This window comes from Mytilus californianus, unplaced genomic scaffold (genome assembly GCF_021869535.1).
Source record: "Mytilus californianus isolate M0D057914Y unplaced genomic scaffold, xbMytCali1.0.p SCAF_2, whole genome shotgun sequence".
NCBI lineage: Eukaryota > Metazoa > Mollusca > Bivalvia > Mytilida > Mytilidae > Mytilus > Mytilus californianus.
Window position 1 is genome coordinate 104,523,774 of NW_026262668.1, and position 16,693 is coordinate 104,540,466.

Below are 16,693 nucleotides of genomic sequence, written 5' to 3' on the forward strand. Positions count from 1 at the left end.
TTCTCCTTTTTTCATTGGACAATGGTTATTACGATCACGTGATTCAAAGGGTATTTAAGTATATGGACGCTATGTTTCTATTTATATATATATATATATATTGACGGTCATAATATATATAAATATGGACGATCTGTTTCTATTTATATATAATGACAGTAAATATAAAAAAAACTTGCGAAATACAACGTAAAATGCGCTATTTTTCTATTCATATCATATATTGACGGTCAATATGAAAAAAATATTGCAAAATACAATGTAAAATACACAAAAAGAAGATTGAAGTCGATTTCCATAATACACTGTTTACATATGTAATATATAAATTAAGGACTTTCACTCAGTCAATACATTCTAATGGACAAAAGAAAGGACACATGACTTTTCAAATCAACATTTTTTTTTCAACACTACAAATAAATCATACTGAATAAATCACTATAAAAACAAGCATTTTGTGAGTATTGCATGGCAGTACATAGTCCCCTACCGGTTAAAATTCATTGTAATGGAACGAAATTCTAGCTTGATCTATTACTTGTCATGGTGTAAACTACATACAAATATCAAGTCAAAATCTTCAAGCATGACGAAAAAAAACTGTTGAAAACTGATTATTTAAGTGAATTTTCTATGTCCAAAAACCATAACTCTGCACAAAATCATCAGACTGGAACAAAATTCCAACTTGATCTGTAACTTGTCATGATAAAACTACATACTAATTATCAAATCAATATCTTCAAGAATGACAAACAAACTTCCACTAAATTCTTTAAACAATTTACCAAAGACAAGGAAAACATCCAAAATGTCATTTTGTCTTTTAATTTTTTTTTTAAATGAGTTATTTCCCTTTGAACAGAAATCTACTAATTAATAAGTATTTCATCAAAAATTTAATTCTAGGGAAAGGGCTTTAACTGAACAAAGAGAAAAGCTAAAATCGTGAAAATTAAACTTGACCTGTAACTTATCATGATAAAACAATAAACCAAATATCAAATCAATATCTTCAAGCACGAAGAAAAAATGTCTGGAAAAGTGATTTGCCGGACTGACAGATGGACAGACAGATAGACAGACAGACAGACGGAGTGCAAACCTAAAGTCCGCTTCGACTTCGTCGGTAGGGGACTAAAAAGTTAACATCCAATAGAGCAAACACTTTGAAATATGGAAATCTGAAGAGTACAAAAATCCAGAGACTCAGATGAAAGTTCCTATAAGCAATGAGATTTTGAGGACCCGATATCTGGTAAGACCTCGTCTCGACAGCTTCACATCTTCGACGTATAGATCCATAATGTCTATTGATAAAGTGGAGTATTCTGTTATATTACTCTCGAGTCGCAATTTGCAGATATCCAAGCTTTCAGTTGCGTTTCTACAACATTAATGGCGGTCAAGTCTTCAAGTGCATCCTACAAATCCATTATATGCAATAAATCCCGTGACAATGCTTGAAATAGAAAAAAATATCGTGGTGGAATGTGATGGTGATATTGTGTATGCACCTGCGAACAAATTGACATGAACGTTTACTAAGGAGTAGATTTACGTAAATGTAATCTGGTGGTACAGCCTGATTACGAAAATTATTTCTTGAGGTAAAAATAGATTACCTTAGCTGTATTCGGCAAAACCTTTCAAAATTTCGGGTCCTCAATGCTCTTCAAATTCTTAATTTATTTCGCCTTTTTACATTTTTTTATTCTAGCGTCCTTTTGTGGAGGAAACGCGCGTCTGTCGTGCAAAATGTTAATCCTGGTATCTATGATGAGTTTCCGTAAGACCTATATGAATAAAAATAATGGTTCATGTCATTTTCGATTCTAATAGGAACGTATCTATAGGACAAATAAAAATATTACTACTGTCTTCTGTTAGGCCAGAGTTCCTTAATAAGACAAGAATGTATACTGACGCCACGAGCAATGACATAGATCGTCTTGAAAAGCATAGGTCAGCACATGCAAATACGAAGTTGTTTGGTGGAAATAGTAGATACTGAATCTTTAACCAAAATGTATGCACAATCTTCATTAAAAGTACTCCAAAATGAGACTTTTAAAAGAAACTTTTAATTTTCTTCCATCTCATCACTCGATAAACTGTCTGGTAAACTGTTCTGTAAGTCCCTGTAACCTGTTCCCACTATTTGTGCAGTGCCATCATTAATCAACGCAGCACATTCTTGTTCCGGATTCTTCTCTTCAGAATCATTCGTATCGGAAGGCGAGCTGAGGTTTGTGGCTGTAATGGCAGTACGTGTTGTCTCCTTTTTCCTAGAACTCAGAATTTGTGCTGCCTTTTCTGGATGTTCGTCATTTTTAGCTTCATTTACCGGATTATCAACCCTAGAACAATGGTTTTCTGATGTATATGGAACGCTGTTTTGTATATCTCGAAATTCGTCTGTACGATATTGAGCATCGGCATCATTTAGCGAAGTGGTAGTAGCCATTTCAGGGTTCTTCTCAGACTGCGTTTCATCTTCTGGACATGTAACAATAGGCTTCTCACTAGAAACAATAACTGATACTTGTGACATATGTTGTCCATTATCCAAATGCTCACTTACTGGAATGGTTTCTGTATTTTCTGGAGAATCAGCACCTCCACGGTTATCTAAGTCTACATTAGACAGAACGATTAAAGGCAACACATCTCTATTCGGTTCTAATAATTCTGTCCGTTCTTGACTTGCAACATTTTTAAGATACGTAATGCTATGTTCTCCGAATGAACCATCTCTTACTTCAAATCTTCCTGTAGACAAGACACTTGATGATTCAAAAGACGGAAAAAGTTTATTACTGTTTGTATTGTCAGTTATGCTTTCGCTTATACTCTCTGTTATATTTAGGGGTAACTGTTCTTCTTCTTGTGTTTTAATTTCTTCATCTAAATTATTTATATATCTTAATCTTTGTGTGGGTAAGCCATCTGTAAAATATTTAAACATAAAAAACACAAGTTAAAAGTTGACATATCGACTAATGCATCGGAAATGCCACTCTGATAAAAGAGAAATTATACAAGCTCGTATGGTTTAACATGCAACCTATGGAAAAGTTTAAAGTCAATGAACCATGACTGATGGGACGGTGTCATATAACCTCTATGAAAATGAGACATGCATATTTGACATTTGACAAAATATCATTGACATACTAGTGGTTCATCTTAAACTGTCCTACTGTCGCCTTAACTAACTACAAACTCTAATGTGTTAACTATTAAAAAAAGAAGCCAATAGACCATGACTGAGGGAGTAGGGCTAATAAATGCACATCAAATATCATTTACTTACCATTAGTGATTCACTTTAAACTGACCTACTCACAAACATTAACACTTAAACTACACAAAAGTTACAAAGTCAACTGACCATGACGGAGGGAGCGGGGCTCAATAATCTCTATGAAAATGAAATCTGCAAATGAAATACAAATGCATACCAAATATCATTGACCTACCAATAGCGCTTTCCTTTAAACTGACCTAATTACAAACTAATATATATCGGTGACGCCTCCGAAAGTTACAGCATGCCTTTGCCCGCCTCCAAAAAATAGGGAAACGAAAAAAATGATTGATCTCCTGGACTTAATAAAATAAGGGAACAGAGTTCCAATGTCCCACATATTTTATCTAACCAAGGTACAAGAGCAATAACTAAATTAAACACTTTTTTTGTAGCGCTAACGAGGCCATTTTCCATAAATTTAATATTTCCAAGGGGCATAACTCTTTTAGAAAAAGTCGATCGGCCACCATTATAGAACTTGTCCGAGATATTGCTGATATTAACCTATAGTATAAGTTTTATAAAAATCTGGCAATAATTGTACCTGTGAGAGCGCTAACGAGGCCATTTTCCTTAAATTTAATATTTCCAAGGGGCATAACTCTTTTTAAAAAAAGTCGATCGGCCACCATTATAGAACTTGTCCTAGATATTGCTGATATTAATCTATAGTATAAGTTTTATAAAAATCTGGCAAGAATTGTACCTGTGAGAGCGCTAACAAGACCGGACGGACGGACGGACTGACGGAGGGACACACGGACGGTCACACGGACGGACCGACAGACAGACGGACGCCCGGTATTTCCATGTCCCCCGCAACGCGTTACGCGGCGGACAAAAAAACTTTTTTGTACCTTTGCGTAAGAGCAGTTAATATTTTAATCATAAAATGCTGCAAAAGTCAATTTACCTGACCAATGTACATTTGTTGTTGGATTTTCATTAGCAGAATCAAAGTGTAGGCCTGCGTCTTGCATTTTAATATACAACTGTTCTGTCGTCAAATGCCGATGGTCATCAAGAATAGATTTTGCTGGATTATCTTTTCTTTCTGAAAAGAAGATGATATACTTAACTAGAGGTTCCTAGTAACCTGAATCTTATTCATCAGACAAAACATGTCATATAATTATTTAAGCAATAAAATCAGAATAAAAAATCATTCACAAAAGACTCTCCGTTCCCTCTCTCATCAAGTCATCAACAAATATTTATGATTAGCGAAATGACATTTGTAGATTACAATTCTCTTTTTTTTTTTGTGTTAAATTTTTACAGTTTTTCTCTTTCCATTATGTTTTCAGTTTTCAATGTTTTGTTGGATTTACGAAATTAAGATTTTGACTTCAAAAGCAATATGCTCCTCTCAGATTTCTCATGTCTAGTACTTTTCAAGATTAAACATTTTCGTTATTACACTATGAACTATTATTAATAATGGCTGCCCTAATAGTTGATATATCGTAATATAATTCTTAAATTAAATTAAATTAAATTGCTTGATTTGTTTCAGAAGTGAAAGGCTAAGATTTAATGGTAGATATTGTGATTCAATAACTCCAATTAACATTTGACAGTTTTCAGTCATGTGATTTGTTCGTATACCATGCCTTGCTGATCATTGTTACTGTTACATTTCAGTTCCGGATATATATCTAAGTTTTTTCGATAAAAGACAAAAAACTTAAATTAGTCAGAAATCGTCATTTAAGGCAATGACTCCTATAAGGGGCCAATTGATGGATTCAGCTTCATTGCTGTTTGGTACATTTTGTATTGGTGATCGTTTTCTGTGCCTACAGTTTCTGACCATCTATCAGTACTGAGTTGTTTTTGGTTTGTTTACTATATTGTTGTTTCTTTACAGTCGAAACTCCACAACGGCTGTTTTCAGGGCCAGGTTGATCAGCTTGGTAGCCCACTAACCACGACGATGGGTTGTTGGTAGATGAATCATTGACTCTGTAGTAGATGACTGCAACCTGCACGAAGCTAAATACACATAGCCCTCGGACGTCTGGGCAGCATGTGACACTCACCCATCCACAATGGGTTTCAGAGTGTCGCTAACGCGGGTCTACTTGTAAGGTAACATCATAAGCTAGTTTGTCGTTGAACCATCTGGGCAGCGTAACATGTTGTAGCCAACGGGTAATCAGGAGCTGATCCAGCACGTCCTTTCAGCTGTAAGGACTGAGACGTGATCAATATAAATTAACAAAGGACTACTAGCAATTACTGACAGGCCAGCTCCAGACCTCAATTAAACTGATCGAAAGATTATGTCTTCACCATATGAAAACTAAGCACAATCCCTCCCGGAAGGGGATTAGTATCATGCCATCATAAATTATACGAGAAGAAACATCACCCTTGTCATGCCAACAACTGGTTTTTGAATAAATGTGTTTATTTCCGATGCAAAAACCCTATGAATGAATCAATATTTATTCCTCAAAATGCCATTTTTAATGACTTGTCAACAGTATCGTAACTATATCCTTTCTGATAAGTCCGTTAAAGGTTTGGTTAGCTTTTGAGGTGAATGTCGGCATGTTTGTGCTTTGTGTAGATAAGATAAAAGATTGGATGTGAAATACCTTAACGTATAAGATGTCTGCGTGTTGATTTATATTTACAAATGGTGTCCTTGTATCGATGATAAAATTTTGTAAAAGTTTTGACAAGTTTTGATATCAAAAACCCTGGTGTAGTAATTTTTCAGTAATACAGAGATTCCTTTCGTTAAAATCAAATACGTTGTTACAAAAAAGAGCGAATCGAACAAGTTGAGATTATATTATTATATATTATATTATATAATATTTATGATATATAGATTATATAATATTTATGATATATAGATTATATAATATGTTAATATATATTAAGGTTTAATCATTAAGCATTAAATCAATTTAATAAATTTAGAGTATCGTCTGCTGAAACAAGAGTTAACTTTTCTATCATTTTTAATGACTTGAGCGTCTTACTTTAACTTGCTTAATTCAAAAGCGGCTTTCCCGTTATGTTAGTTGAATATAATTATTGTAGTTGTATTTTCCGGACGATTTTATATCTGTAATTTGTAAAAGAAAAAAGGTTTTATTTTAGTTGAAAGCTGTTTAATTTCTTGCAGATTGTTCGAATCTTTAATACAACGTTATTGCTTACTTGAATAGCATATTGTTTTGAACAAACTTTAATTCAATAGTAAAGTCACATTGTACACATACATATTTATCATTGATTAGCAGCAAATTAAATGGTTTACTTCAGGTGATATGTTAGTTTGTTTTTAATTAGTGTGCGAGTGATACATTTTTAACCGGTAATTTTTGTCGTTTAAATGCGCGGATAATTTAATTTAATTACACGTTATATCTTTTTTAATGTTTGGTACAAAATTCGCGGATAAGTTTGTTGGGTAACAGAAGAAAGTAAACCGTTAATAAACGATGTTTATCTTTGAATCAAAAGCATACAATAATACATTGTAGCGGATTTTAGTTATGTTTTTATATTAAACGTCAATTGTTTTAATGCACTAACATGTATTTACGTTTATTTAAGAGTACATTGTGTGTAAAAGATATTGGTATTTCAATTTACTTAAATTTAAGTTTAATTCATTTTTAGATATGAACCGGGCTTGTCAACCTTGATGTATGTATCTAATCTGTTTTCATAATTATAATAGTTTATAACAATGCCAAGAGATAGAGGTAGGCGTCGCCGACAGGACTAGGTTAGAGGTCTTGAACAATTGCCACGACGGGTTAGGAGAACTCTTTGGGAAGCAGCACAACAGCCATCACCAGTTGTTAGAAATTTGAGAAGGCTTCCTCCTATTGACGTAGTTAAGCACCTTTAGAAAGGGGACGACGGGTTGACCATGAGTTCCAGCGCCCTGAATCAAACAATTATGTGGATGAACCACAATTAGCTGCCCTCCATCCTGCCCTGCATCCTGACGTTTACATTCAGGTGAGTGAGCCACAATTAGCTGCTTTGAGTGAGATTAATGAAATTTTTGATGAACCACTAATGTTGCCTGGTTTTAATGAGGTTGATAAATTCCTAAGTCAAAAGTTTAAAAAAAAGGATAAAATTTAGATTTTGAGTATATTGATTTGTCACTTATGCACCGTAACAATTTCAAGTCAAACAAATAATGAAACACCTTTGGCATTAATAACGATATGTTGGTTATACAAAACAAGTTAAAACAAACTCATACTATAAATTCTGTTGAAGATTGGACTGATTATTTTATTGCTTATGCCCAGGTTCTTATTGAAAGGTATCCTGGAAAGGCAAGTGATTTTTTTTCATATATGTCCATAATAAAGGGTGTAGCGGCTGAATATTCTGTCGAGATACGGTACACTTATGACCAACTATTCCGTTTGAGGGTGGCTAGGGATCATACAAAAAATAAATGGGGAATGTGTCCATGGGACCCAGATGATGCCTCCGCTTGCATATAACGTTATAAAGGGATATAACTCAAGAACTGTATAAGTGACGCTATCCAAATTTGTACTTGATCTGAGTTTTGTGGTAATAAGCATTGTGAATAAGTTTCATAACATTTGGTTGAGGCAAACTAAAGTTAGAGAACAGAAACAAATATTTCAGCAATTTTTCTATTTGTAAATGAGCATAACTCTAGAATGGTAAAAGTGACGCCACCAAAATTGTAACTTGATCTGTGTTTTGTGGTAATAAGCATTGTGTATAACTTTCATAACATTTGTTGAGGCAAACTAAAGTAAGAGAACGGAAACGAAAAATTCGGCAATTTTTCCATTTGTAAAGAGGCATAACTCTAGAACGGTTAGAGTGACAGCACCATAATTCAAACTTGATCCGTATGTTGTGGTAATAAGCATTGTGTATAAGTTTCATAGCATTTGGTTCAGGCAAACTAATGTTAGAGAACGGAAACGAAAAAATCGGCAATTTTCCCCTTTGTAAAGGTGCATAACTCTAGAACGGTTAAAGTGACACCACCAAAATTCAAACTTGATCTGTAATTTGTGGCAATAAGCATTGTGTATAAGTTTCATAGCATTTAGTTGAGGCAAACTAAAGTTAGAGAACGGAAACCAACTTTGGGACGTACGGACGGATGGACGTACAGACGGATAAGGGTAAAACTAAATGCCCCCTCCGCTACGGCGGGGACATAAAAATGATCTGGGTCTGGATAAACTTGGACACGCTATTGTTTTGATAGGCCATTCAGGGCACTCAGCCATTAAACCTTACTCAGTACTCGGAGTGCAAATTTTGTGCTCGAAACAGCAAATCCAGTATTTTGATTGGTTGATTTCTGAGTCTGAGTACGATTATCGTACTCGAAAGTATTATGACCTCAAGGCCAGGAATGTTTCGGCATATGTTTCCTTCAATCCTTTGTGTTCAAATGGAGAGAACAACCTTCAATAATTCTTATTCATTGCGGTGGTAATGATTTGTGTAACATACAAAATGGCAAACTGTTACATAATATAAAGGACACTTTACATTATTTAAAATCAACGTTACCAAATACAACATTTATTTGGTCATACATTTTTTCCAAGGCGAGTTTGGAGGAATGCATTGAATAAAAAGGCAATAGAACGACCCAGAGCCCGTTTGAATAGTGGGTTAGATCTTACATACAAAAAATTGGGGGCAAGGCAATCAAACATGTTGATTTTGATGATATGCATCTAACTTTTATTATGATTATTGGATAGTTTGTCTTACAATTGGTCTATACTGAAGGTTATCTGGAATCGTTGGAAATATTACGAGTGATTTCAATGAATTTGGGTTATCTTTTATACATGCATATTGAATCACTAAATTTACATGTGTTGTTTTTCTTGTTGATATTTAATAAAAGAACAGAGTTCCAATGTTCCCCGCGTTGCACATATTTTATATATCCAAGGTACAAGGGCAATAAATAAAAAAAAACACTTTTTTTTTGGTTCTTTAAACCTTTTTATTAATATCTTAAGAGAAAGAATGGGTTCAGAGCAAATGCAATCTGATTTCCATTATAATTTATATTTCCAAGGGGCATAACTCGTGAAACATATTTGATCAGAACTTATTTTCGAAAGTGTCAAAGACATTGCTGAAATAAATCTATGATATAAGTTTCATAAAATTCTAGCAAGAATTGAAAACATGAGAGCGATAACATTGCAATTTCCCATATAATCAATATTTTCAAGGGGCATACATCTTTTAAAAATAATTGATCGGCACTGATTTTTGAACTCTTCAAGTACATTAATGATATAAACCTATAATATAAATTTCATAAAAATCTGGCAAGAATTGTACACATTAGAGGGCTCATAAGGCAATTTTCCATATAATTAGTATTTCAAAGGGGCATAACACTTTTAAAAATTATTGATCGGCACTGATTTTCAAATTCGTCTAAGACATTGCTTATATAAACCTGATTTAAGTTTCATAAAATTCTGGCAAGAATTGTACATATGAGAGCACTAACAATGCAATTCTCCATATAATTTATTTTTCCAAGGGGCATAACTCGTTTAAAATATTTGATCAGAACTTATTTACGAAAGTGTCAAATACATTGCTAAAATAAACCTTTGATAGAAGTTTCATAAAATTCTGGCAAGAATTGTACACATGAGAGAGCTAACGATGCAATTTTCCATAAAATTAATGGACGGACGGACGGTCAAATACATTGCTAATATAAACCTTTGATATAAGTTTCATAAAATTCTGGCAAGAATTGTACACATGAGAGAGCTAACGATGCAATTTTCCCTTTGGACCTCAATGTGGACCAATTTGATAACGAAGCTTAAAATTCAAAAACATTGTTATATTCAGCATTTCAAAGAACCCAATCAATGCATTTTTTGTTGAAATCAAACAAAGTTTAATTTTGGACCCTGATTTGGACCAACTTCCAAACTGGGCCCAAAAATCCAAAATTTAAATACAGGTTTAGATTCAGCATTTCAAAGAAACCCATATATATTCAATTTATATTGAAATCAAACACAGTTTAATTTTGGACCTCGAAATGGACCAACTTATATCATTTATCATTAATACAATGTCCTTAAAAAATCTATAAATCTGTAATTATCTTCAAAATATCTAATAATGAACAGTAAATTTCAAATTATATTTATACTGTCCTACAGAGCTTATCATCAACAACAGTTAGGAAACACAAAATGTTCAAATAAATCTGTCACTCCAATTATAATTGTGTTATTGATAATTACCACATGTTTTGTTTTCTTGATAATAGGTGAAAATTATTGCATGAATAAATTAATAGTAAATACATTTTACTAATCTATATGTGCAAATGTGTATATTTAGTTAATTGTAAAAATCTATTATACAAATTGTGTGTAGTTTTATAGGAAGAATAATTTAATTTTCAATTTCTTTTTGTTATGTGTAGGGGAATTTCATTATAAACTTTCCTTCATTCTTTTTTATATTTAATTTCTATGATTAGGTTATAAAGATGTTAAATATTATTCAAAAATTCTAATAATGAACAGTAAATTTCAATTTATCTCTATACATAATTTCTTCTCTAAAATTAGATATGATGCTATATCTATTTTTAACTATGACTAAACTCAAAATTTCGATTAATTGTGCAATACATCTCTAAATTTAGATTCTGATTAAATATTTGATGTAGCATAGTTTCTGACAAAGAATGAATGTTGTCTAAGTACTTAAATAATTTACCAACATGACCAAGTATAGTCCCATATCCAAATTCTAAATATATAGTTTGAATCAGCATATCAAAGAACCCAAGAATTCAATTTTTTTAAGAAATCCAACAAAGTTTAATTTTGGACCCTTTAGAATTCAATGTGAACCAATTTGATAACTGGACCAAAAATCAAAATCTAAATACACACTTAAATTCAGCATATCAAAGAACCCTATATATTCAATTTTTGTTGAATTCAAAAAATTTTTTAATTTTGGACCCCAATTTCAACCAACTTGAAAACTGTGAAAAAAATTTAATTATATGCATAGACTCAGCATATCACAGAATCCCAAAAAATATTTTTTTTAAAATCAAACTAAGTTTATTTTGGGATACTTTGGACCTTAATGTGGACCAGTTTGAAAAACAGGCCAAAATCAAAAATTTAAAACACTGTTAGATTGCACACATTAAAGTACATCAATAATTTCATTTTTGATGAAATCAAACAAAGTTTAATTTTGGACCCAAATTTGGACCAACTTTAAAAACCAAGCCCAAAATCAAAAATCTAAAACATTTTGGATTGGGCATATCAAATAACACCAATAATTCAATTTTTTGATGAAATCAAACGAAGTTCAATTTTGGACCCCAATTTGGAACAACTTGAATACTGTGCCCAAAATCAAAAATCTAAATACATGCTTAGATTCAGCATATCAAAGAAGAACAAAAATTAAATTTTTGAATAAATCAAACAAAATTTAATTTTGAACCCTTTGGACCTTAATATGGATCATTTCAAAAACAGACCCTAAAATCCAAATATTAAATACCAAATTAGATTCAGCATATTAAAGACTCCCAAGAATTCAAGACTTTTGAATTAAACCCCATTGAAATTGCTGAAGAAATAAGCAATTTATACAAAGTATTGGTTTTGGCCCCTTTTAACTAAACCAATAAGGTCATAACCCCTAAAATCAATCCCAAACTTTATTTTATGGTATAACACCGTGTGGCATTAAATAGCAATTAATAGACTTATACTCAAGTTATTGTCCAGAAATCAGAAAATACTATTTTTTTTGCCTCTTTTCAGCCCCTTATTATTAAACGGTTTGGACCATGACCCCTAAAATCAATTCAATCTTCCCTTTTGAACTATCAAACCTTGTATTAAAATTTCATAGAAATCCGTATCCTAATACACAAATTAGTGTCCTGAAACATGAAAAATGCTTGTTTTTGACCCCTTTTTGGCCCTTAATTACTAAACAGCTACAGCAATAATCCCCAAAATAAATCCCAACCTTCCTATTGTGGTATGGCAAGTATGGACACAACATTCAAGCTTGATACAGCTCTGAATTTGGATTGTGATTAAATATTTGACACAGCATAGGTTTCTGACACAGAATGAATGTGGTCTAAGAACTTAAAAATTTTAAATTGGACATTCACCTATTATGGTCCAATATCCAAAATCTAAATACATGGTTAGATTCAGCATATCAAAGAACCTCAAGAATTCAATTTTTGATGAAATCAAACAAAGTTTAATTTTGGACCCTTTTGACCTCAATGTGGACAAAGTTGATAATGGGGCCCAAAAATCAAAAATCTAAATACATGGTTAGATTCAGCATATCAAAGAACCCCATATATTCAATTTTTGTTGAAATCAAACAAAGGTTGATTTTGGACCCCGATTTGGACCAACTTGAAAACTGGGCCCATAATCAAAAATCTAAATACATGTTTAGATTCAGCATATTAAAGAACCCTAAGAATTCAATTTTTGTTAAAATCAAACTAAGTTTAATTTTGGACCCTTTGGACCTTAATGTAGACCAATTTGAAAACGGAACCAAAAATTAAGAATCTAAATACACGGTTAGATTCGGCATATCAAAGAACCCCAATAATTCAATTTTTGATGAAATCAAACAAAGTTTAATTTTGGACCCTTTGGACCTCAATGTGGACCAATTTAAAAACGGGGCCCAAAATCCAAAAACTTAATACACGGTTAGACTCAGAATATTAAAGAACCCCAAGAATTCAAGAATAAAACCCATTGAAATTGGTCAAGAAATAAGCAATTTATACGAAGTATCTTCTTTTGCACAATACTGTGCAATTGAATATTTCTTGCTATTGCGCAATACTGTACAATTGACAATTTCTTGCTATTGCGCAATATTGTGCTATTGGATATTTCTTGCTATTGCACAATACTGTGCAATTGAAGATTTCTTGCTATTGCGCAATACTGTGCAATTGAAGATTTCTTGCTATTGTGCAATACTGTGCAATTGAAAATTTCTTGCTATTGCACAATACTTATTATATAATAATTTACACATCCTGTTTGGTGTGTATCTCCAATTTGCTTTTAAATATAAAACAGAAATAACCAACTTAAAATGGAAAATTTTAAAAGAAACCCCCCCCCCCCCCTAAATTTTTTCAACCCCCTTATGATTCATCACCCCCAAACTCAATCCCAGCCTTCCCTTTGTGGTATGGTACCTTGCAGTACAATTTCAGAGAGATCCATACACTTGAACACAAGTTATTGTCTGGAAACTAGAAAAATGCTTATTTTTGGCCCCTTTTTGGCCCCTTATTCCTAAACATTTTGGACAATTACCCCCGAACTCAATTCCAGCTTTCCCTTTGTGATATGGAACCTTGTAGTACAATTTCAGAAAGATCCATACACTTACACACAAGTTATTATCATGAAACTAGAAAAATGCTTGTTTTTTGCCCCTTTTTTGGCCCCTAATTCCTAATATTTTGAGGCAATTACCCCCAAAATCAATCCCAGCATTCCCTGTGTGATATGGAAACTTGTGGTACAATTTCAAAGAGATCCACACACTTGAACACAAGTTATTGTCTGGAAACTAGAAAAATGCTTATTTTTGGCCCCTTTTTGCCCCTTATTCCTAAACGTTTTGAGCAATTACCCCCAAACTCAATTCCAGCTTTCCCTTTGTGATATGGAACCTTGTAGTACAATTTCAGAAAGATCCATACACTTACACACAAGTTATTGTCATGAAACTAGAAAAATGCTTGTTTTTTGCCCCTTTTTTGGCCCCTAATTCCTAATATTTTGAGGTAATTACCCCCCAAAATCAATCCCAGCATTCCCTGTGTGATATGGAACCTTGTGGTACAATGTCAGAGAGATCCATACACTAACACACAAGTTATGTCTGGAAGTTACAAAAATGCTTATTTTTGGCCCCTAATTCCTTAACTGTTGGTACCATAACCCCCAAAATCAATCCCAACCTTCCTTTTGTGGTATTGAACCTTATGGTAAAATTTCATAGAGATCCATTCACTTAAACTTAAGTTAGAGTGCGAAAACCAATGTGTCTTCGGACGACGCCGGACGACGCCAGACAACGACGACGACGACGACGACGTCATACCAATATACGACCGCAAAAATTTTTTGCGGTCGTATAAAAACAGACAAATAATTGTTTTTGGCCCCTTCCTGGCCCCTTATTACAACACAGCTGACCAATAACCCCCAAAATCAATCCCAACCCTCCTATTGTGGTATGGAACCTTGTGCTAAAATTTCTTACACATCCATACACTTGTTGTCATCCATACACATCAGCTGTTGTCTGCTCTATGGTCGGGTTGTTGTCTCTTTGACACATTCCCCATTTCCATTCTCAATTTTATTTATACTAAAGTTATTGTCTGCAAACCAATGTGTTTTCCATGAACCAGTAAAACTGACCTTTATTGGCCCCTAATTACAAAACCGCTAAGACAATAACCCCCAAAAACAATTTCAACCATCCTTCACTGGTATGGAACCTTCTGCTTAAATTTCAAAGAGATCCATGAGAACTTATACTCAAGTTATTGTTTGCGAACCAAAATGTCACAAGACGCAGACGTAGACAATACCATAACATAATTCGAACGCAAATAAATTTGCGGTCGTATAAAAAGCCTATCTGGGTTTTATTCTGTTGTTTTGTTGTGTCTTATTGAATCACATAAACTTAACACCTTATCTTAAGAAGCAGTTAGAAACAATTTTAAATGACCATTCCTCTGTACAGTTTTACCTAATTTTGCTACTTGTCTTCTTTTTAACTGTAATTTATTGGCCAGTAATTCCCATCTTTTATTTTCATTTAGGAACTTTTCCAATTTCCCATGTTCTTCGTTTTCCAGTGAACGCAGTTTTGTACCTACAAATAAAAAATATAAACATCAAATCTAAAATGATTGAACACTTATGAGATAACTGTATTGTATTTTAAATAATATACATGCAAACAACTGATAGAACCCGACTTTTTAAAAACGTTTTGCGCACTGTTGTCCCTAGCGATGACGGGAGCGTGTCAGATGGACATGGTATACTAGTATGAATCATCCGTTTTTTATAATATTTGCTTTTGTGAAAGTGGGGTCAGTAGGACAAAGTTCAAGGTCACACGTACCAAGCAAATAGAACAATTTATCCGATTTTTTTTAAAGGCGAGGGACACCTTAGTGCACTTGTTTAGTTGATTTTATTTTTGTATTACGTTTTGTTTTGCATGATATGTGTGCACATATACCGCTACTCTGATTCGAAAAATTTTGAAGCAATGTAGTAATTCGTCCTTTTAAAGTTGAAGTTGATATTTTAAATTTGTTAATATTATATACCTCTGGTATGAAAACGGATATGGTGTTATGCGGAACTCTCCATCCGTACTGCATGCTACGAAATTTTGCTCCAGAAGCAAGGTGTCTAAGTGTAATTGCTAACTTGAGTCCTGGTTCTAGTGGATTTCTGTAAAATGTGTTCTGCTTTGCCATACGAGGGCCGACCCGCTGCAATATCTCGTCAAACATCTCTGGGGGCATTCGAAGAAAGTGTACAAAGGACTGCCGATCCTCCCGTCTAAGTTCGATCATGAGTTGGTCAAAACTGCGTTGTCTTTCAGGACTAAGCCATGCTCTTGTCCACCATCTCCTTTGTCTTCTCCTTCTTCTCCTTTCGACAGCTAGTAGGTTTATATTTGCAACATTTAAGTTCAGTCTGGCCTGAATAAGAGCTGCTTGATAGTGAAGACGTGCTCTTACTCCAAGATCCATCATGAATAATAAACATTCATGACACTCAAGAAATCTGACATACCAATAATTGGCATTTCTGACGCGTTATTTCCATTGGCATTTATACGTTTTACATTCGGTACGTATCCGTTTTATCCGTTATCCTTCCATTCATTTCCGTTTCACACCCGTTCATCATCCGTTTTATCCGTTATACGTCTGGTAGAAGTCCGTTGGTGAATTGGTCTACCGGACCTCCAACGGATGTATAACGGACAAGTAACGGATACAAAAAGGAAACGGAACGGACGAGTACCGTAAAAAACAGACAGCTACCGGACGTTTAACGGACACTCCATCCGTTGGACGTCCGTTCAAAGTTTTGAACATGCTCAAAATTTTCCACCGGACTGAACGGACGTCGACGGATAACACGGACATGAAACGGATATGGACGGACGTCTAACGGATAAGAACGGACGTCTAACAGACATGAACGGATTGAAAAAAAGTTATCCGTTCGGCGTCCGTTC

General features: G+C 33.8%; 1 protein-coding gene across 1 annotated transcript in view; it reads right to left on the minus strand.

Annotated features, from left to right (window-relative positions):
- Nucleotides 1–385: 385 nt before the first annotated feature.
- LOC127730649 (uncharacterized) overlaps nucleotides 386–16,693 on the minus strand; it is a 62,259-nt gene continuing 45,951 nt past the window's right edge. Inside the window, exons 5-7 of the mRNA XM_052239148.1 lie at nucleotides 15,176–15,301; nucleotides 4,230–4,370; nucleotides 386–2,952 (exon numbers count right to left, since the gene is read on the minus strand). Coding sequence (XP_052095108.1) covers nucleotides 2,087–2,952; nucleotides 4,230–4,370; nucleotides 15,176–15,301 — 1,133 coding nt within the window. The 3' untranslated portion in view covers nucleotides 386–2,086. The remainder of the gene's footprint in view (nucleotides 2,953–4,229; nucleotides 4,371–15,175; nucleotides 15,302–16,693) is intronic.